The 19,452-nt window shown below is 50.2% G+C and overlaps 3 protein-coding genes across 3 annotated transcripts in view; 2 read left to right on the top strand and 1 right to left on the bottom strand.

Annotated features, from left to right (window-relative positions):
• Positions 1-2,518: 2,518 nt before the first annotated feature.
• opn6a (opsin 6, group member a) lies at positions 2,519-8,867 on the bottom strand. Its single transcript, XM_070827764.1, has 8 exons — positions 8,805-8,867; positions 8,098-8,128; positions 5,910-6,011; positions 5,044-5,249; positions 4,835-4,934; positions 3,942-4,046; positions 3,450-3,673; positions 2,519-2,992 (listed from the first exon to the last, which is right to left on the bottom strand). Exons 1-8 carry the CDS (start codon positions 8,865-8,867, stop codon positions 2,519-2,521), a joined length of 1,305 nt encoding a protein of 434 aa, XP_070683865.1.
• A 2,142-nt stretch (positions 8,868-11,009) lies between these two features.
• Positions 11,010-15,846, top strand: LOC139225596 (serum response factor-like). The gene is made up of 8 exons (XM_070856380.1): positions 11,010-11,420; positions 11,804-12,073; positions 12,177-12,390; positions 12,522-12,686; positions 13,058-13,165; positions 13,291-13,464; positions 13,757-13,836; positions 14,455-15,846. The coding sequence occupies exons 1-8, from the start codon at positions 11,010-11,012 to the stop codon at positions 14,536-14,538; spliced, it is 1,506 nt and encodes a 501-aa protein (XP_070712481.1). The 3' UTR covers positions 14,539-15,846.
• A 1,162-nt stretch (positions 15,847-17,008) lies between these two features.
• eif4a3 (eukaryotic translation initiation factor 4A3) overlaps positions 17,009-19,452 on the top strand; it is a 6,434-nt gene continuing 3,990 nt past the window's right edge. The window contains exons 1-6 of the mRNA XM_070856381.1: positions 17,009-17,253; positions 17,884-17,956; positions 18,113-18,179; positions 18,511-18,573; positions 18,666-18,798; positions 19,030-19,110. Of these exons, the coding sequence (XP_070712482.1) occupies positions 17,100-17,253; positions 17,884-17,956; positions 18,113-18,179; positions 18,511-18,573; positions 18,666-18,798; positions 19,030-19,110 (571 nt within the window). The 5' untranslated portion in view covers positions 17,009-17,099. The remainder of the gene's footprint in view (positions 17,254-17,883; positions 17,957-18,112; positions 18,180-18,510; positions 18,574-18,665; positions 18,799-19,029; positions 19,111-19,452) is intronic.

Here is a 19,452-nt window from a genome sequence, read left to right as displayed (position 1 = left end):
GTTGCTGCTGTAACATGAGAATTTCCCCCTATGGGGGATCAAATAAAGAAAAGTCTAAAGTCTAAAAGTCTAAAATATCCACCCGGGAGTGTTTTTCCTGCTGATCAGTCGACCTGCTCAAATTCATTTATTCATTCATTCAATCAATCAATCCGTGTCTCTGAGTCCTTTAGAGGTTTTAGAGTCAGTCAAGGTTAACTTGACGTGTTGAAATTAAGTTGCCTCGACTGCAGGAGCCCCATCGTCTGGACTGTCTCCTGTTTTTACATTCAGGGAATTTGAGTGAAGCTTCAAATGTCGGCGATTAAAACTGAACTCTGATGAAGTTAGTGCACAGCCGGAGGAGCCTCCCTGGGGTTGCTGTAGTTTATCTCCCTGTCTGTCGCTAACAGATGCTAGCTAAGTTAGCACAGTAACCTTAACAACTTTCCTGAAGCCGCTAACAGGCAGATCAGGTGAACGGCTGCGTGTTGTGTCAAACATGATGACGCAGCGTTGGACCTCCTGCTCAGGTAGCGACAAACTGCGTGTTTTGGAAGCTAACAGAGCTACAGAAATACGGCAAACATCCACAGGCTGACCAGGCCGAGTTAACAGTACTCAAAGGTGCATTCGAGTGTTGATTTTAAAATTTGAATGTCACTGTAATGAGCGATTCGGTGCTCAGACAGGCTGAAGGCTGCTTCCTGTTTCCTGCTACCTGAGGAAAGACTGCAGGGACGTGGACTCTCTGACCGTTGGACTGATGGTGCGTAACCGTCGCCAACAGGACGACCGTCAGACTGTCTGTCTCTTTTTTTTATTTATTAAACATAGAATGACACACAACAGAACAGAACATTCCTTGACAACATCACAGACTATATATGACGTATAAAACCCTTTTGGGATATCAATAAGTGAAATTAATGGACAGTTAAGACATTACAACATAGTGTGGGGTTCCCCTCAATCATAGAGGGATCTTGCTATAGGTAGCCACCTCCTCACAAAGACATCAGCCTTCAATTGTAATTGAGCAATTAAGGCCTCCATTTCATACACCTCCCTCAACTTCTGTTTCCACTGAGCCACTGTAGGTGGCTGTGGATTCATCCAATTTATTGTCACCATTTTCCTAGCAGTCATCAAGAGTATATGTAATAGGTACTTTTGTTCTCTGGTGTACATGTCTTCAGGAGTTAGATCTAAAAGAAATTGACTTGGGGTGAATAGTAAATCAGTTCCCATAACTTCATCTATCTCTCTCTTTACCCCCTTCCAAAAGGGAGGCATCATTGGGCAATCCCAAAATATGTGCGAGTGATCGCCAACCATTCCACATTTTCTCCAACAATTTCCTGCAGCTGGGTTGTCTATAAACTTGGAAACCACCGAAGGTGTCTTAAAGAACCTTGTCTTCATCTTCCAATCAAACTCCTTCCACATGTTACTATTAATACCCTTATGACATCCAATGCACATTGTTTCCCATTCTCCATCTTTGATTATAATATTTAACTCCAGCTCCCATTTATTTTTGATATAAAAAGTATTGTCTGGTATGTCCAGTAACAGATTTCTATATATATGGGAACCATGTTTTTTGTTGGGAAGCTGATTTTTAATTATATTAATAAAATATGTCTCTACATTTGTTGGAGCATTTTTAATTATACTCCAATCTTTATGGCTTGTGATGTAGTGTCTAATCTACCACCAGAACATATCACTCTGGGGTTGAAAGAATTTGTCTTGGAGATATGAGAACGGTTGGAAAACATTGTCACAGAACAACTGGTCAATGACCCTTAGGTTTCTGCCCGCCCACTTCTTAAACGTGATATCTGTTGTTGAGGGGGGGAAATTAGGATTTCCAGCAATCTGCATAGCCCGTGAAAGGGCAGCTGTCCCTCTAATTCTCTTTTGGACTGTCGACCATACTTTTAAGGTGTGTTTCACCCAAACATTTTTGATTTCCAATTTTTCCTGGGACTGCTTGCTCAGAAACACTAGAGCGGACAGAGGTATATCTGGCAAGGAATTCTGCTCTGGAGTCTGGGGAGTAGATTCATTTTAACAGCCTCCACTCTACCCAAAAGTGATAACGGCAGCACATCCCATCTTGCCAATTCATTTCTAAATATCTCAAATAATTTTTTATAATTAGCCTGGTATAATTGTGCTACTTGGGGAGTGAGTGTAATTCCTAAATATCTAAAACCCTGTTTAGATCTGTGAAAGGATACTATGTCATCAAGCTCGCTAGGCCATGCCCCAGACACCATAGACTGTCTGTCTCTTAATCAGGGCGTCTTAGATTTGAGTCTGTTTGGAAAAGTACAAGCTTTAATTTAAACTTGTTCTGCTGCTAAACCAGAGGATGTTTGATCTCTAGCGTGATGTCGTCTTCTTCTCTGGGGTCATGGTTCTGTGACATCACTGCCCTCGGCTGGCGTTTGTCTGAACTGATCAGAGGTCAGTCCGTCATGGGTTCAGGGTTTAACAGGTCCGGTTGGCTCCAGGTCCGCCGGGTGCATCAGAGTCTCTCACATTCGAATTCAGGGCCGGTGTCAGAGGGGCGGGGCATGTCGATGTAGAACACCTCCTTATTGATGGGCGGTGGCGTGCAGGGTGGGCTTCCCATCCCAGAGTCTGGGCTGGGCGCCGGGTTAGGCGAGTACTTCTTCTCTGTCTGGTTCAGAGGAACTTTGAGTCTGGCTCCACCTCCTCCGGCGGGCCGGCCGTGGGCGTCGGCCTTTGGCTTGAAGCGCTTCAGCTTGACGGTGTCTTTGGCGTCACGGGTGCAGGGCAGCAGGACGGCCACATCTTTGCGGAACTTGGAGCTGAGTCCGAAGTAGATGAGGGGGTTGTAGAAGCTGGCGGACTTGGCGAAGAGGCGAGTGAAGATGCTGGTGAGGTTGGGCACGTAGAAGCCGCAGGCGGACCACATGGACACCACGGCGTACGGAGACCACGCCAAGATGAAGGCTGTACAGATCACTATGGAAACCTGGAGGAGACAAGAAGCTTCACATCAAACCTCAAACTCCCTGATAAACTAAAACCAGGAGAGCCGGTCTGAGGCTGTCGCTCTGCTTTGACACTCAAAAGAGAGAAAGGCAGATTGATCACTGACCAATCAGGTGATCCACCATCACAACCAGAGCCGGCTCTAGCCATAATGGTGCCCTAGGCGAGATGCGCACCGATCACTCGCCCCGCGCCCCTTCCATGGTGTAGGACCAGGGGCGTGGGTGCGTCTCAGGAGCGGCGGACGGACGGGGGGCGCCACTCGGGGATGCAAATTATTACCGGCAGCGCCCCTCCAGCAGCTGGCGCTCTAGGCGACCGCCTTTATGGCCTATGCCTAGAGCCGGCCCTGATCACAACCATCATCAGGTGTGACTCGGGTGATTAATCAAAGTCAAACTCTTGAAACCAGACCGGTGAGAGTTTAGAAGACTCACGATGGTGACGTCCCTCTCAACCTTCCTTTGGCGGTCGGTCAGGTCGCCCTCCGCCGACAGAGCGTTTCCTCTCTTCACCGTGTTGATGATGGAGACGTAGCAGAAGAGCATGACGAGCACCGGGATGAAGAAGCAGAAGATGAAGGTGGAGACGATGTACGACCTGTAGACACCTGAGTAGGTCGCCTTGGCCCAGTCGATCTCACAGGTCCCATACCCTCGATCTGTGGGGGGCACAGACGGGTCAGAGCGGTCAGGGGTTAGGGGCCCAGAGGTCAGGAGTCGGGGGCCTTGGGGTCAGGGGGTTCAGAGTTCAGGAGGCTCAGGGGTCGGGGGCTTAGGGGTCAGGGACCCAGGGGTTTGGGGCCCAGGGGTCGGGGGCTCAGGGACTCAGGGGTTGGGGGCTCAGGGGTCGTGGACCCAGGGGTTTGGGGCCCAGGGGTCAAGGGTCGGGGGCTCAGGGGTCAGGGGTCGGGGGTCAGGCATGCAGACCTGTGTAGCTCCCCCAGCCGAGCAGCGGCGCTCCGGACCAGAATCCAGCTGTGATCCAGATGAGCAGCAGACACACGAACACACTGGACCTGCTGATGTGACGAGCTGCAACACAACACACGCGTGTAACATGTTAACGACCCCCAGAGGTCACTGGAGACACCATAGGGTCAGTCAGTCAGTCAGCAAGTCAGACAGTCAGTCAGTCAGCAAGTCAGTCAGTCAGAGTCAGTAGGTCAGTCAGTCAGTCAGTCAGTCAGCAAGTCAGTCAGTCAGAGTCAGTAGGTCAGTCAGTCAGTCAGAGTCAGTAGGTCAGTCAGTCAGTCAGTCAGAGTCAGTAGGTCAGTCAGTCAGTCAGAGTCAGTAGGTCAGTCAGTCAGTCAGTCAGAGTCAGTAGGTCAGTCAGTCAGTCAGCAAGTCAGACAGTCAGTCAGTCAGCAAGTCAGTCAGTCAGAGTCAGTAGGTCAGTCAATCAGTCAGTGAGTCAGCAAGTCAGTCAGTCAGAGTCAGTAGGTCAGTCAGTCAGTCAGTAAGTCAGTCAGTCAGAGTCAGTAGGTCAGTCAGTCAGCCAGTAAGTCAGTCAGTCAGTCAGTAGGTCAGTCAGAGTCGGTCAGTCAGCCAGTAAGTCAGTCAGTCAGTCAGTAGGTCAGTCAGAGTCGGTCAGTCAGCCAGTAAGTCAGTCAGTCAGCCAGCAGGTCAGTCAGAGTCGGTCAGTCAGTCAGTCAGTCAGTCAGTCAGTAGGTCAGTCAGAGTCGGTCAGTCAGTCAGTAAGTCAGTCAGTCAGAGTCAGTCGGTCGGTCGGTCAGTCAGTCAGTCATCTACAGGTATGAACAGTCGTCTGGCCTCCTGCTGCAGGTGTGTCAGACAGGTGAGGTGGGGGCGTGGCCTCTGACCTCTGCTGGGGTGACATCCTTTGATGTAGCGTGTGACGCTGATCACCGTCAGCGTGTTGATGCTGCTCAGACCGAACAGCAGCGTGAGGAACCCGTCCACCTGGAGGAGACACAGGGGACAGGTGACAGGCGTGTCCCCGCAAGGACTCCCTCGGTCTGAGCCTACCAGAACCAGCCTCAGGTGTGTTTCAGGGGGGTCTCGGGTGTACCTGACAGGTCCAGATGGAGGAGATGAGGTAGCCGCTGTCCTGGAACACGTTGAAGATCTCGATGATGCCTCTGGAGTAGCCGAACACGGAGATGCTGGCGTCAGAGACGGCCAGGTTAAAGGTCAGGTAGTCTGTGGGCTGCAGCGTCGCCTTCTGTCTGTACAGCACGAACAGGACGATGCTGTTTCCAAACCAGGACAGCCACCCTGAACGCACCACAGAGACAGAACCACAGGCACCAGTCAGTGAATGCACCACAGAGACAGAACCACAGGCACCAGTCAGTGAATGCACCACAGAGACAGAACCACAGGCACCAGTCAGTGAATGCACCACAGAGGCAGAACCAGTGTGGGGATTCTTGAATCCTTCATGTTGAATTCCTGAATCTTTGGTCTCTCTCTAATTAAAGAGTTTGTTCTGAGCTGCTCTTTATGGAAACAGTCTGAGAGAACGCTGGTATGAACTGGAGCTGGAGAGATAAAGTTTGATTGATTAAGAACCACAGGTACCAGTCAGTGAACGCACCACAGAGACAGAACCACAGGCACCAGTCAGTGAATGCACCACAGGGACACAGAACCACAGGTACCAGTCAGTGAACACACCACAGGGACAGAACCTCAGGTACCGGTCAGTGAACACATCACAGGGACAGAACCTCAGGTAAAAACATAGACACACACCTCACCATCACCACCAGTGAGAACAGTTAATCTTCTGAATGTTGCTGAACTGCTCCTTTAAATGTCCCCGTCCTCATCGTTTCAGGTAATTGATCATGTTGATCGACTTCAAATTATTTTGTGTGCGTGTTACAGTCTCTGTGTGTGTGTGTGTGTGTGTGTGTGTGTGTGTGCACCCACCCAGCAGCAGTAGATACACTCCGATGATGGTCTCTCCCTGGTCGGACAGAGGAGGGTCTCTGCCCCCCCCCAGGATGAAGCTGTGATTCCTCCAGGGGTGGGCTCCTGCTCCTCCTGCTGCTCCTCCTGCCTCCATGGTGCTGAGTGTGAGGAGTTGTGTCCAGGAGGCGTCTGTGCTGTTAATCTGGGGTAAATTTAGACACTGATCCTGGTTCAGCTCCCAGCAGCAGCTCAGAGGTCAAAGGTCACGTCTGGACCGCTGATCTCTGATTGGCTCAGTGACTGATGATGTCAGCAGGTAAATCTGTTTAAACTCACTGTCTGACTGTGTTTACGTCCTGATGGCGTTCTTACTGCAGGACAAGTACCAATGTACACACTGCACAGTAGAGATGTGACGTTCGGGAACGAGTCGAGTCTTTTGAGCGGCTCTTTTAAGTGAACGATGAGAACTGATTCGCAGTTGTGAGCCGTTCTTATATGCAAATTGCCCACGCTGCCTTCATGTGTCACCTGTGTGCCCCACGAGTCTGAGTTGTCTACGCTGCCTTCATGTGAACGACTAATGACATCTCTGAGTTTGAGTCGTCCGCAGCACGCTGCATTCACGTGAATGCAGCTACAGATGCGCAGCATTAGGGGAGGAGATATTAGTGAGCGCCACCTGACCGGACTGAAGAGATTTACATTTACCGCTGGATCAATGAGCAGGAGATATTAACGACTGAAGAAAAGTCAGTTGTTATTGTTTCCATTGTTCTGATGTGAGTCAAGGAGCTGAGCTCCTGTTTGTAAAGTCGTTCAGGTGAACACACACCAGGTAGTTTAGTACAATTATGCATTCACATTTGTATCATGTCTTAATTTTTATTCTAGTTTTATATATATATATATATATACATATATATATATATATATGTATATATATATATAAAATGTATTATTTTCATATTATTTCTGTATTGTTAAAATGTTCATGTGTGGAAAATTTCACACTAAAGTTATTGTGCATGGAAGTTATCTGTAGCCTGCGTAGTTATTGGTGTGAATGCTCCAGAGCATTCACACTATATGTTCTTCTGTGACAAAAAAGTTTATAATTCTTATTCTTCCGCCGCGTTTTTTGGCTCACTTCTCCTCCCAAACCGTTCAAGGTAGAAACTCCATTCCAACTGGACAACGTGCAGCTCAATCTGGACTCCATCGGAATGACTTTTCTCATCTGTAACATTCATAGTTTCCATAATATTCAATATTTGCTGTCAAAACCCTACAAGAAAGAACGCTACTGCAGGTCATTCCTCCCATCAGCCATCAGACTCTTTAACATCAGCATCACTGGCTGATGTTAACACACTGTTTTTCATTCATATCATTCCACTCCTTTCATATTCCTGTCCATACTTGTACATTTTATGTCCATAGTGTAAATATTTATTTATCATCACAACATATATTTATTTGCTATTGCTTATTTTCTACTGTTGCTTTCTTCACTCTTTCTTTCCTATTGTTGCTGCTGTAACATGTGAATTTCCCCCTAATCCTAACCCTGACCCTCTAACCCTAACCCTCTAACCCTGACCCTCTAACCCTAACCCTCTAACCCTAACCCTCTAACCCTAACCCTCTAACCCTAACCCTCTAACCCCGACCCTCTAACCCTAACCCTAATGACCTGACTCCAATTGGGTTTCTCCTGAAAATAGGAAAATTTACAATATAGACATAACTACTAATACTTACCTGATTCCTGTGAAATGAAATACTTACCTTACTCTAATTATACCACTACCTTTAGGATCCCAAATTCTGACTATCTGACTTGGATAAAATAGTCTAATTGGCTTTGGGACACACCCTGAGACCTGATCAGTCTCTGCGGGGCCTCCCTCGGGTGAGGGTGTCTAGTGGTAATGGCCGAAACACCCGATGACCCTGAGGTCCACTACTGATGATATGTCCTACAAATACTTACCTTCAAAATACTTACCTCCAAAAGACTCCACTAGACTCCCATCACGGACAATCCTGTGGACTGGACAACCAATTCAAAAACACTTACTTACCTGTACCTACGGACCAGATAGCAACTTAACCTCGCATATCTATTGACGTGAATTATTGGGACACCTCCTTACCCACAAAGTTATTCCTATGGTTTTGGGTAATGTCTTGAGGGGTGGACACGAAGGACGTGCGGCGGCCAGTGCACTTTCCTTTGGTTCCCCATTCAACCATTAGCCGTTGGGCGAAGTGGGGGGAACCATCGAGTTAAACTTTCTAACCTAACCCTAACCCTAGCCCTCTAACTCTAACCCTAACCCTAACTCTAACCCTAACCCTAACCCTAGCCCTCTAACCCTAACCCTAACCCTCTAACCCTGACCCTAACCCTAGCCCTCTAACCCTAGCCCTCTAACCCTAACCCTATGGGGGATCAATAAAGAAAGTCTAAAGTCTAAAAATTTCCCCATAGGAATGAATGGAGGAAAGTTTCAAAAGTGAAATGTTTTCACCCGACTTCTAGCCCTCACAGCTCCTTCATGCTTTTAGCTAGAAACTCCATTGAAGCTGTAAAACGTTCATCATCTTGTCCTCTTTCAGCACATACCTCTACCTCCTTTGTGCCATTCACCATTTCATCACAGTCATCTTTTAAAAAAATGAAGTTTCTCTCTCCTTTTTATCATTTTACATGAGTGTGTATGTGGCCGCGCTAGAGCGGTGACGTCATCGCTAGAGCGTGGAGGAGCGGAAAAATCCCATGAAGCTTTTGTCTTTAACTCGCTGGTTTGTCCGAACCGTTTCACCCACAGTCACAGTTTATCACTCAAAATGTAGCTTAAGTCTTTGGACACGCAGTCCTGTGGCTCACAACACACAGAAACACACGCAGCGCGTCCCACGAGCCTCGGAGCGACGGGAGCGCCGACCGAACGGCTCATTGACTGCCATGTTAAAATGACAGAGGAGGGAGGGAGACAGAAACACTTCTCTGACCTGCTAGCAGGCGCTCGTTTCACCAGATAGAGGCCTCAGATTACAGCTACGTGTTCAGGAGACTCTCTTCTCTCCACTGCTCTGCACTGTATGGCTGTGACTGGACCGGTTTGAGTAAAACCTGCATTTTCAGAGGTGTGAATCTCTGTAAGACGGAGCTCAGCTGACTGACGGAGCTCCTACGAGGGGCGTTCAGGGACAGTCGGACATTCCAGCGTTCTCACGGTAGAAGCCTCTCCTCACCGTGTGCTCAGTTTTTTAACAGATAAACACATACTGGGTATGCTTTAGACTGTTAATTAACTAATTACTGATGTGATAACTGATATGTAGTTCCCACATTGAGAACATAGAGCTTTGCAGTTACTTTATCACTCTGATAAAAGTAAAACCTGCGTTTTCAGAGGTGTGTGATCTCAATGAAAACAGTGTGAGCATGGCTGGCACCATCACTAGAGGAGCATGACAGGAACAGCAGCTCATTAGTGACGTTTGAGCCACCAGATGGCAGCAGAGCAGCGTGAAAGGAGCAGGGCAACATTAGTGCAGGATTTCAGCATGACAGGAGCAGAGCAGCATGGCGGCGGCAGCAGAGAGCATTCACACCGCAATTTCTCCAGAAGTTGTGCCACAAAGGTTTTTAGGTGAAGGGAAAATTCAAAATAGTGATCTCACTGTCAAAGCATGTTGGTACGGCACCATCTTATGGAATGATTACGCTGAAAACACAAGCCAAATGAAATTATAATCAATGTTTCAGAATAAATATGTATGTTTGAATTATTCTGAATCAAATCTTATTTTACAACTGCTACCAGTGATTGTTTCCTTGATGAAAACAAGTTACCCCTGGTTGACTTCTAATAAATAAATATAACAACTAGTCAGTTGTTTGAACGGCTCTTTGAAAGGAACGGCTCCTCAAGATCCGGCTCCCTTCAAAGAGCCATAAATCCCATCTCTACTGCAGTACTTCTACTGCGTAGGCATGATACGATATAATATAACACTCTCTAATAGAGGGCAGCATGGTGCCTCACATTAAGAAGGTTCGGGGGTTTGAATCCCGGTTTGGACCTGGGGTCTAGTTTACATGTTCTCCCCGTGTTTGCGTGGGTTCTCTCCGGGTACTCCAACAATCCAAAGCACATTAGGTTGATTGGTGACTCTAAATTGGCCATAGGTGTGAGTGGTTGTCTGGCCCTGCGACCCTGACGGATAAGCAGTGTAGACGATGGATAATATAATATTATATTATGTTATATTAAATATTTGAAAATTATCACTGAAATATAAAACCATCATTTCCTCTGTGTCAATTAACACTAATTAACTTCATGAATACTAATTACTCGAGGCCCCTCCTCCTCCTCCTCCTCTCTCCATGTGTTTCTAGTTTTTCATTGTGAACTTCCGCTGGGCGGAAGTGACCAAATAAGGAGCGGCAGCGCCATAAAAGGAAACGTGCTTCTTTATATGGAGGAAAGTAGTTCCCGTGCCGTTGGTCTCACTGCGCACAGCCTCGTGACGTCCAGCCGTCTCTGAGGCGTCCTAGTGGTTCAGTGATGTCACTTGTGTGACGGCAGGTGTCACACCTGGACCCGGAGTGTGAAAACACAGGGGGCAGTGTGTAGAACTATATTCCGCGGCGGAAGGATGTGGCTGGGTGCCACTCGTCATTTCCTTATGTGGCGCGGAGTGATTCAGGGGGCCGGACCTCAATACTGTTGAGAAACACAACTTCAGAACTTTGTGCACCGAGAAACCGGACCGGGTTTACGGGTCTGATAGAACTGGACCGGGTCTATAGAACTGATGGAACCGGACGAGATCTACGGGACTGATGGAACCGGACCGGGTTTACGGGTCTGATGGTCTCTGGGTGGCCCCTGGCGGACAGCTAACAGCTAGCTTAGCTTTACTTGTTGCTAAAGTAACCGATACCTGTAGCTTAGCTTAGCTCCGTTAGCTGTGCAGCTAGCGGTCCTGTCAGCAGCTTCTGCCCGGGCTGGGAGCCCAGAGCACCGGGGTAGTGTGTGTGGGGGGGTGGGGGTGTGTGTGTGCGTGTGGGGGGGGTGGGAGGGTGGAGGTGTCGGAATGGGAACCAGAACCGGAGGCGGGCCAGCGGGCAACGGAACCGAACTCAGCACTCTCCCGGTGAACACGGCCGGACCGGGACCGAACACAGCCTCCGAGGCCGACCCGGACCAGCTGGACGACAGGGAGTACAGCACCGAGGCGGTTTACAGCGGCTCCGACCAGGACTCTGATTCCGGGGATGATGAGGACACGGCGGGCTCCGGCGGGGACCGGAGAGGCGTGAAACGGGAGAGGAACGAGAGGCAGGTCGGGCGTCGGTCAGCGCCCCCCGGGGTCGGCCCCGGGGTGCCGGGGGCCAAACCCGGCAAGAAAACCAGAGGAAGAGTCAAGATCAAAATGGAGTTCATAGACAACAAACTGAGGAGGTACACGACTTTCAGCAAGAGGAAGACCGGCATCATGAAGAAGGTGAGAGAGGGGAGGGGGGGCACAGGTCAGAGGGCACGTGTTATGAAGGTCATTGATCCTCCTGAAACTGAACATGAAGCAGCTGATCAAGTTTAAAGCCAGTGATCACCCATAGTCTTCATCACTGAGTGAGAGAGGTCTGATCGTCTGTGACCTGGACACACACACACACACACACACACACACACACACACACACACACACACACACACACACTCTCTGCTAATGGTGCTCACTGTGGTGAAGGGGGGGGTCTAACTTTATGTTAGCTGACAGGCATCCAGCGAGGTCGCCGGCCATAAGTCACGGTTGTCGTCCATCTCACAGAGATGTTGGTGCTGCTCTGTCCCCCCCCCCCCCCCCCCCCCCCCCCCCCCCCACAGGCATACGAGCTGTCCACGCTGACTGGGACTCAGGTGCTGCTGCTGGTCGCCAGTGAGACGGGTCACGTTTACACATTCGCCACCAGGAAGCTGCAGCCGATGATCACCTCGGAGACGGGGAAGGCTCTGATCCAGACCTGCCTGAACTCTCCAGACTCGCCGCCTCGCTCTGACCCCTCCTCCGACCAGAGGATGAGCGCCACGGGGTTTGAGGAGACCGATCTCACCTACCAGGTGTCTGAGGCCGACGGCTGCTCAGAGGTCGCCAAGGTAACGCAGCAGTGAGGGTTGGGTGCAGGTTCACGTAGTACACACAGTCCTCCACAGGGGGCGCCGCTCTGGGTCAAACAGGCCATCTCCCGTCTCCCTGCAGGATATCGTCAAACCCGCCCTCGCCGCGTCCAACCTGCCCACCGTCACTCAGCCCACACCCTCCTCTTCCTCATCTTCGTCCTCTTCGTCCTCCTCGGTGTCCATGCAGGTGCAGACCGACGCTCCCTCCTGGCAACCGCCATCCTCCACCAACGGGACGGTGCTGAAGACGTCGGCTGGCGTGGTGCTTCCTGGAGGCTTCACCTTGATGTCAGGTAGGAGGCGGAGCTCCATCTCACCTGCTGTCTGTCTGTCAGAACCCTCACCCTAACCTACCTCCTCCCTGATAAGATGAAGCATGACGACCTTCCAGCTAACCTGTCCACGCCCCCTCACCTGTCCACAGGTGCGTCGCTGCCCCCCGGCACACACACCATCCCCATCAGCCAGCTGCAGGGCCAGTCTGTGGCCATCCAGGGTCCCGTGGCCCCGGCTACCGCCGCCACACTGCACGCCACACCCCCACAGCCCACCACGCTGCTCCGCCTCCCCGCCACCGTGTCACTGACAGGTCAGCATGTGGCCACGCCTACCTTTGTGTGTGTGTGTGTGTGTGTGTGAGAGAGAGACATCAGATCCTTTGTGTTAAACACATGATGCCGTCACATGAGCAGCCAGAGGAACTGAGTCTGAAATCAGCAGTCAGCCCCCACTCTGACCTTCAACTGCCCCGCCCCTCTTGTTCACAGCTGCCATATTTTACCCATGATGCAATGCTAATGGGAGCAGCACTTTCATAAAACTAAACTTGGTTTATTTCTGTGTTCTGATCCAAAAGGATCTCTCAGGCCTGTTTGCCTCCCCTCACTGACACACTGCTGTGGGGGGGATTAACGTTAGGACCGATGCTCTGACACTGACCACAACCTCTGGTGTCCTCAGGGGGCGGAGTCTCTCAGCACCTGCAGACTGTCCAGGTGCAGGCCAGCAGTCAGCAGACCTCCACCAATCAGAGCAGTTCAGAAATCCACAGCCCCGCCCCCTCCACAGGTAAGATCCCAGCCCGCCTCCTCCACTGTGAGAGAGAGAGGGGGGGTACGTGTTTGGTGTTTTTCAGGGAAACAATCATTTACCCAGAAACCTCCCCCTTCTCCTCCCTCTTCCCCCCCCTGCAGCCAGTTTTCCCTCCTCCATCATCTCCTCCTCCTCCTCCTCAGTGGCAGGTCACATGATGTACCCCGGCGGTCACACGGTGATGTACGCAGCATCGACGCCCTCCCTGGGCGAAGGCAGCCTCGCGGTCCTCAACACCTTCCCCCCGACAGGCCACGGCCAGTCACATGACCCCGGTACGACCCTGTTTCCATGGTTACAGCAGCCAGTTATCATTGAGTATCAGATAGATGAGTCGGACTTATGGTCAGGTGATAGCTGATCAGTAGCGATGTGAGTAGTAAGTGGTCTTCACCCTAAGTCTACTGGGAGCAGTGAGGCCTGCTGGGAGCAGTGAGGCCTGCTGGGGGGGGGGGGGGGGGGGGGGGGCAGGCAGGCAGGCAGATGACTGTTTTTCTTTTACACCACATTCACACCCGTTCATTTAGTGTGTGTGTGTGTGTGTGTGTGTGTGTGTGTGTGTGTCAGGCTCTCTCCCTCAGGTCTTCCTCACGTCTCTTCCTCCAGTCTCCGCTCAGATTCCCGTCTCTGCTGTCCAGCTGCACCCGGTACGATTACTACAGAGTACTACTACAAAGTACTACTATAGAGTACTACTATAGAGTACTACTACAGAGCACTACTACAGAGCACTACTACAGAGCAGAGCACTACTACAGAGCAGAGCACTACTACAGAGTACTACTACAGAGTACTACTACAGAGCACTACTACAGAGCAGAGCACTACTACAGAGCAGAGCACTACTACAGAGCACTACTACAGAGTACTACTACAGAGTACTACTACAGAGCAGAGCACTACTACAGAGCAGAGCACTACTACAGAGCAGAGCACTACTACAGAGTACTACTACAGAGTACTACTACAGAGCAGAGCACTACTACAGAGCAGAGCACTACTACAGAGCAGAGCACTACTACAGAGTACTACTACAGAGTACTACTACAGAGCAGAGCACTACTACAGAGTACTACTACAGAGTATTACTACAGAGTACTACTACAGAGCAGAGCACTACTACAGAGCACTACTACAGAGTACTACTACAGAGCAGAGCACTACTACAGAGCAGAGTACTACTACAGAGCAGAGTACTACTACAGAGCAGAGTACTACTACAGAGTACTACGAATACTGATAGTACTATGTGTGTTGTCCTTCAGATGGTGATCAGTCAGCAGAGCAGCAGCAACCTGACGGAGCTGCAGGTCGTCAGTCTGGACGTCCACCAATCAAAAGACGACTGACAGTCACATGACCACCTGTCTGTCTGTCTCTATCACACACACAGCTGGATCTCCTCTAGAAGTCATCAGACTCTTCCTGTTGTCTACTCATTTCCTGTGGTGATGATGATGATGATGATGATGATGATGCAGTACACTTCCTGTTTACCTTTGTTCTTCATCATAATGGAAACAACATCATACTGTTTAAATGTCACATGATCAAACAGACGATGATATAATCAGACTCAAGGTCATGTGATGATGTCATTCTGACCTGGTATAACATCACACTGTGTGTGTGTGTGTGTGTGTGTGTGTGTGTGTGTGTGTGTGTGTGTGTGTGTGTGTGTGTGTGTGTGTGTGTGTGTGTGTGTGTGTGTGTGTGAGAGAGAGAGAGTGAGAACAAAAAGTGCCAATAATGTCATCAACACACACACGTTAAAGGAGCCATTCACCCAAAACCTGCCAATCATGCTGATTGTACTGCTGCGTACAGGTCACTGTGACGATACTACAGTACTACTGAGGCACACTCTGTCTGTGTACTGCAGTGTACTGCCTGTGTACTGCAGTGTACTGTCTGTGTACTGCAGTGTACTGTCTGTGTACTGCAGTGTACTGCCTGTGTCCTGCAGTGTACTGTCTGTGTACTGCCTGTGTACTGCAGTGTACTGTCTGTGTACTGCAGTGTATTGTCTGTGTACTGCAGTGTACTGTCTGTACTGCAGTGTACTGCAGTGTACTGTCTGTGTCCTGCAGTGTACTGTCTGTGTCCTGCAGTGTACTGCAGTGTACTGTCTGTGTACTGCAGTGTACTGCCTGTGTACTGCAGTGTACTGCCTGTGTCCTGCAGTGTACTGTCTGTGTACTGCCTGTGTACTGCAGTGTACTGTCTGTGTACTGCAGTGTATTGTCTGTGTACTGCAGTGTATTGTCTGTGTACTGCAGTGTACTGTCTGTGTACTGCAGTGTACTGTCTGTACTGCAGTGTACTGCAGTGTACTGTCTGTGTCCTGCAGTGTACTGTCTGTGTACTGTGGTGCATTTAAGCACCCTCGGCCATCTGAACACTGAAGTATTGATGCATTCAGTGAAGTGGACTCCGAGCCGACGGACTAGTGAGTCTGTGGGAGTGGGGTTAAGATGTGTTGACTGTTGACGTTGCAGTAGTTTGGCCCTCACTGCCTGACCTCTGACCTCCTCGTGTTTCTGTACAGCAGCGATGGCGTCTGTTGATGGTTGTTGGCAGGGGGGCGTTTCCTGTGTGCAGCCCAGATCAGTCCATCAATCACTAATCAGTCAATAAATAGACTTCTGGTGACAAAATGTGTCCCTGTGATATTCAGGAGCTGCTAAGCAAAGCTGGACCAACCAAGAAACTTTCCCAGGGTCCCCAGTCCTTTGGGGTCCCTGGTGGGGGTCCCCAGACCCTCAGGGGCCTCTGATTCTCGTGGGGGTGGGGGTGGGGGGGTTGTGGGACTTTGTTATTCTCGTGTTTGGGGAGAAGCTGTAGATGCATCACTGGGCTGTTTAGCTCAGCGTGAACTGCACACCAACAAAGAAGAATGAATCCCACGATCACTGGAGGAAGGTGACACCAGGGTTTATCTGACCATAATCATTCATTCATTTTTCCTCCTTTTGTCCAAACATGAACTCGAACCTGGAGAGCTGATCTCCTCGCTGTTTCAGACCAGAGCCACAGAAAAGAGGGAACTTTAAGTAAAAACCAGGAAGTCAGTCTGATGAACTAGAATCCTTCTGGTAAAAGAAGCTTACTGTTGAACATTTAGATTATGTTTGATTCCTGTTCATGAGCCCAGATCAATCAACCAATCAATCAATCAACCAATCAGTCAGTCAGTCAGTCAGTGTTTCTCTCAGACTGTTTCCATAAAGAGCAGCTCAGAACAAACTCTTTCATTCAGAGACCAAAGATTCAGGAATTCAACAGGAAGGATTCAAGAATCCCCACAGAGCAGCTCAGAGATTAGATTAGAACCCAGTGGAGGAAGAACTCCCCTTTAACAGGAGGAACCTGGAACAGAACCAGGCTCAGAGGTGGGCGGCGGGGGCTTTGTGTTGGGGTCCATGTTGGGTGGAGGTCAGAGAGAGAGAGAGACAACAAACAGCAACCAACATACTGACAGCAGCTTCAGCACCGACAGGAGGAATGTGACTGATATTAGCATTATGGTAGCACTGAAAAACATGACCAAGAACAGGACTAATGTCAGCAAAAAGTGTCGGTGGACGAGAACCACAGCAGGAGAACCAGGACCAGGGTCCACAGGAACCTGGACCACAGATGAATCATTGTATACTATACTATCCGTGTGTGTGTATACATATAGTACACACTGTCTGTGTACATATACTCAGTACATGCAGTATTTAGTGATCATCCTCACTGACTGATGTGACCCGGATGTGACTTCTTTAGTCGTGTCGCTGACTGTGTACGTCATCGGTGCGACACGTGCAGCGCTCTTTCTTTCTCCGTGTTAGCAGATAGCAGTTAGCAGCGCGGCAGAGCTGGTTCTTGGTGAGATTTAGCTCAATAAAGATTTCAGAGAAATATGGCTGCTGCAGGGGCACAGGGGAGGAAGAGGATTCTGAGGGAAGAGGACATGACCAAGGTGGAGTTTGAGACCAGCGAGGAGGTTGACGTCACCCCCACCTTCGACACCATGGGGCTCCGGGAGGACCTGCTCCGCGGCATCTATGCCTACGGTAGGCCGGGGATCGGCGCGGCCTCCTGGGCGAGCGTTAGCTCATTGTACTAAAGCTAACGGCTCATCGTGATGTTTAAGTGACGGATTGAATACATGGGTTAAACTGGATTAGTCACATGGTTTTATTTATGTTTGATGTGTTGTGTGGTATTAACATTGAAATTTGAGTTAATGATATAGCATGTCGGTTAGCATTAGCCCTTCCCGCTAATCATCCCTCCGCTCGGGGTGCGGCGCAGTTTACCGCCGAGATGCTGCTCATTTTATTCCAAACCACTTCAGAGCTTTCCTGACCAAAGTACCGTGAAAGCCGTCTGTCAGCGGTGCTGGAGAAACAATGAAACATACTGAAAGTCCGATCGAAACTTCCAACAACACGGACAGGAATCAGGAAAACTGTTGTGGTTGTTGAGCTCAGACCGGAAGAGGTCTGCCGGTGGTCCTCAGGTTTAAAACACCCTCTGGCTGTGTGGGGGGGGTGACTGTACAGCTGTGTGGGGGGGTGACTGTACAGCTGTGTGGGGGGGGGTGACTGTACAGCTGTGTGGGGGGGGGGTGACTGTACAGCTGTGTGAAGTCACATGAACATCTGTCCGACTGCTGTGACCGACTTTATCCTGTGTTTCAGGTTTCGAGAAGCCGTCGGCCATCCAGCAGAGAGCCATCAAACAGATCATCAAAGGCAGAGACGTCATCGCCCAGTAAGGCGTTCACACAGAGCTCAGGGCCACTCGCTCCACCCTGTCCGCTCCACCCTGTCCGCTCCACCCTGTCCCCTCCACCCTGTCCGCTCCACCCTGTCCCCTCCACCCTGTCCACTCCACCCTGTCCTCTAACCTGCTCTGTGCTCTGTCCAGGTCTCAGTCTGGGACGGGGAAGACGGCCACCTTCTGTGTGTCGGTGCTGCAGTGTCTCGACATCCAGGTGAGTGTTGAGGCTGTCGGACTCACGGCCCGTAAAAAATGTTCCGTTTATTGGAAGAACTTGGGAACAGTTCTAGGACTTGAAAACGTCGTGTGAATTTAAAGGATAACTCCTGTGTCACATATTCTGGGTTTGAAATCACTGGTGAGTTTAAAAAAACAAAAAACATTGGGACTTTGGCTCCAGTCGATTTCCTCTGTCGGCAGTTGGCACCGGATCAGAATAGATCCACCAGAGTAGATCATCAGAGTAGATCCACCAGAGGTGCCTCTGAGCGGCTCAGGTGACCAGTTTGATCCAAACTAACACAATAACTCTTTGCTGTCCACAGGTGAGGGAGACCCAGGCTCTGATCCTCGCTCCAACCAGAGAGCTGGCGGGACAGATTCAGAAGGTAGCCCCGCCCACGCGTCCGTACCCAGCCAATCATCTGAGAGGAGGGAGGCGTGTGCAGCTTTCTGATTGGCTCTCTGTCTGTGTGTCCAGGTGCTGCTGGCTCTGGGAGATTACATGAACGTCCAGTGTCACGCCTGCATCGGAGGGACCAACGTGGGCGAGGACATCAGGAAACTGGACTACGGTCAGCACGTGGTGGCGGGGACGCCTGGACGGGTGTTTGGTGAGCTTCATGCCTGTGTCACTAGCAGGAGGCGCCGCACAGACGGCCACAGAGCCCCACAGACGGCCACAGAGCCCCACAGACGGCCACAGAGCCCCACAGACGGCCACAGAGCCCCACAGACGGGCACAGAGCCCCACAGACTCCCCACTCTGTTCTGACAGCTGGTTGGTTAGCCTCGGACTGAGGCAGCCAATCAGACCCTGATGTGTCTTTGTGGCTGTTCTACAGATATGATTCGTCGCAGGAGTCTGAGGACCAGAGCCATCAAGATGTTGGTCCTGGACGAAGCAGACGAGATGCTCAACAAAGGTCAGACCCTCACCAGCATGGGAGTACTACTGATAGTACTGGTAGTACTGATGGTAGTGCTGATAGTACTGATAGTACTGGTGGTAGTACTGGTAGTACTACTGACAACCTCATTCACACATCAGTCATACAGGAGGGATCTAATTAGGAGGAGACTGTTTCACACTCATTCACACACTGAAGCTGCTTCACTACCACTGAGCCACAGCCGCCCACGAGTACTACTGAGTACTACTGAGTACTACTGAGTACTACTGAGTACTACTGATTCTAGGGAAAGTACTGCTGATAGTACTGATACTCCTGCAGATAGTCCTACTGGTAGTACTGCTGATGCTGGTA

This window comes from Pempheris klunzingeri, chromosome 3 (genome assembly GCF_042242105.1).
Source record: "Pempheris klunzingeri isolate RE-2024b chromosome 3, fPemKlu1.hap1, whole genome shotgun sequence".
In the NCBI taxonomy this organism is placed as follows: Eukaryota; Metazoa; Chordata; class Actinopteri; order Acropomatiformes; family Pempheridae; genus Pempheris; species Pempheris klunzingeri.
The sequence above is the reverse complement of the archived record's forward strand: the minus strand, read 5'-3'. Positions and strand labels throughout refer to the sequence as shown.

Coding starts and splice junctions, on each gene's coding strand:
- LOC139225596 (XM_070856380.1), top strand. CDS start 11,010: ATGGGAACCAGAACCGGAGGCGGGCCAGCGGGCAACGGAACCGAACTC. Junction 12,687..13,057: donor CGCCACCGTGTCACTGACAG/GTCAGCATGTGG, acceptor TGGTGTCCTCAG/GGGGCGGAGTCTCTCAGCAC. Junction 13,837..14,454: donor CTGCTGTCCAGCTGCACCCG/GTACGATTACTA, acceptor GTTGTCCTTCAG/ATGGTGATCAGTCAGCAGAG.
- opn6a (XM_070827764.1), bottom strand. CDS start 8,867: ATGGCAGTCAATGAGCCGTTCGGTCGGCGCTCCCGTCGCTCCGAGGCT. Junction 5,250..5,909: donor AGTGTATCTACTGCTGCTGG/GTGGGTGCACAC, acceptor TGGTGCGTTCAG/GGTGGCTGTCCTGGTTTGGA. Junction 4,935..5,043: donor CCTCCATCTGGACCTGTCAG/GTACACCCGAGA, acceptor TGTCTCCTCCAG/GTGGACGGGTTCCTCACGCT.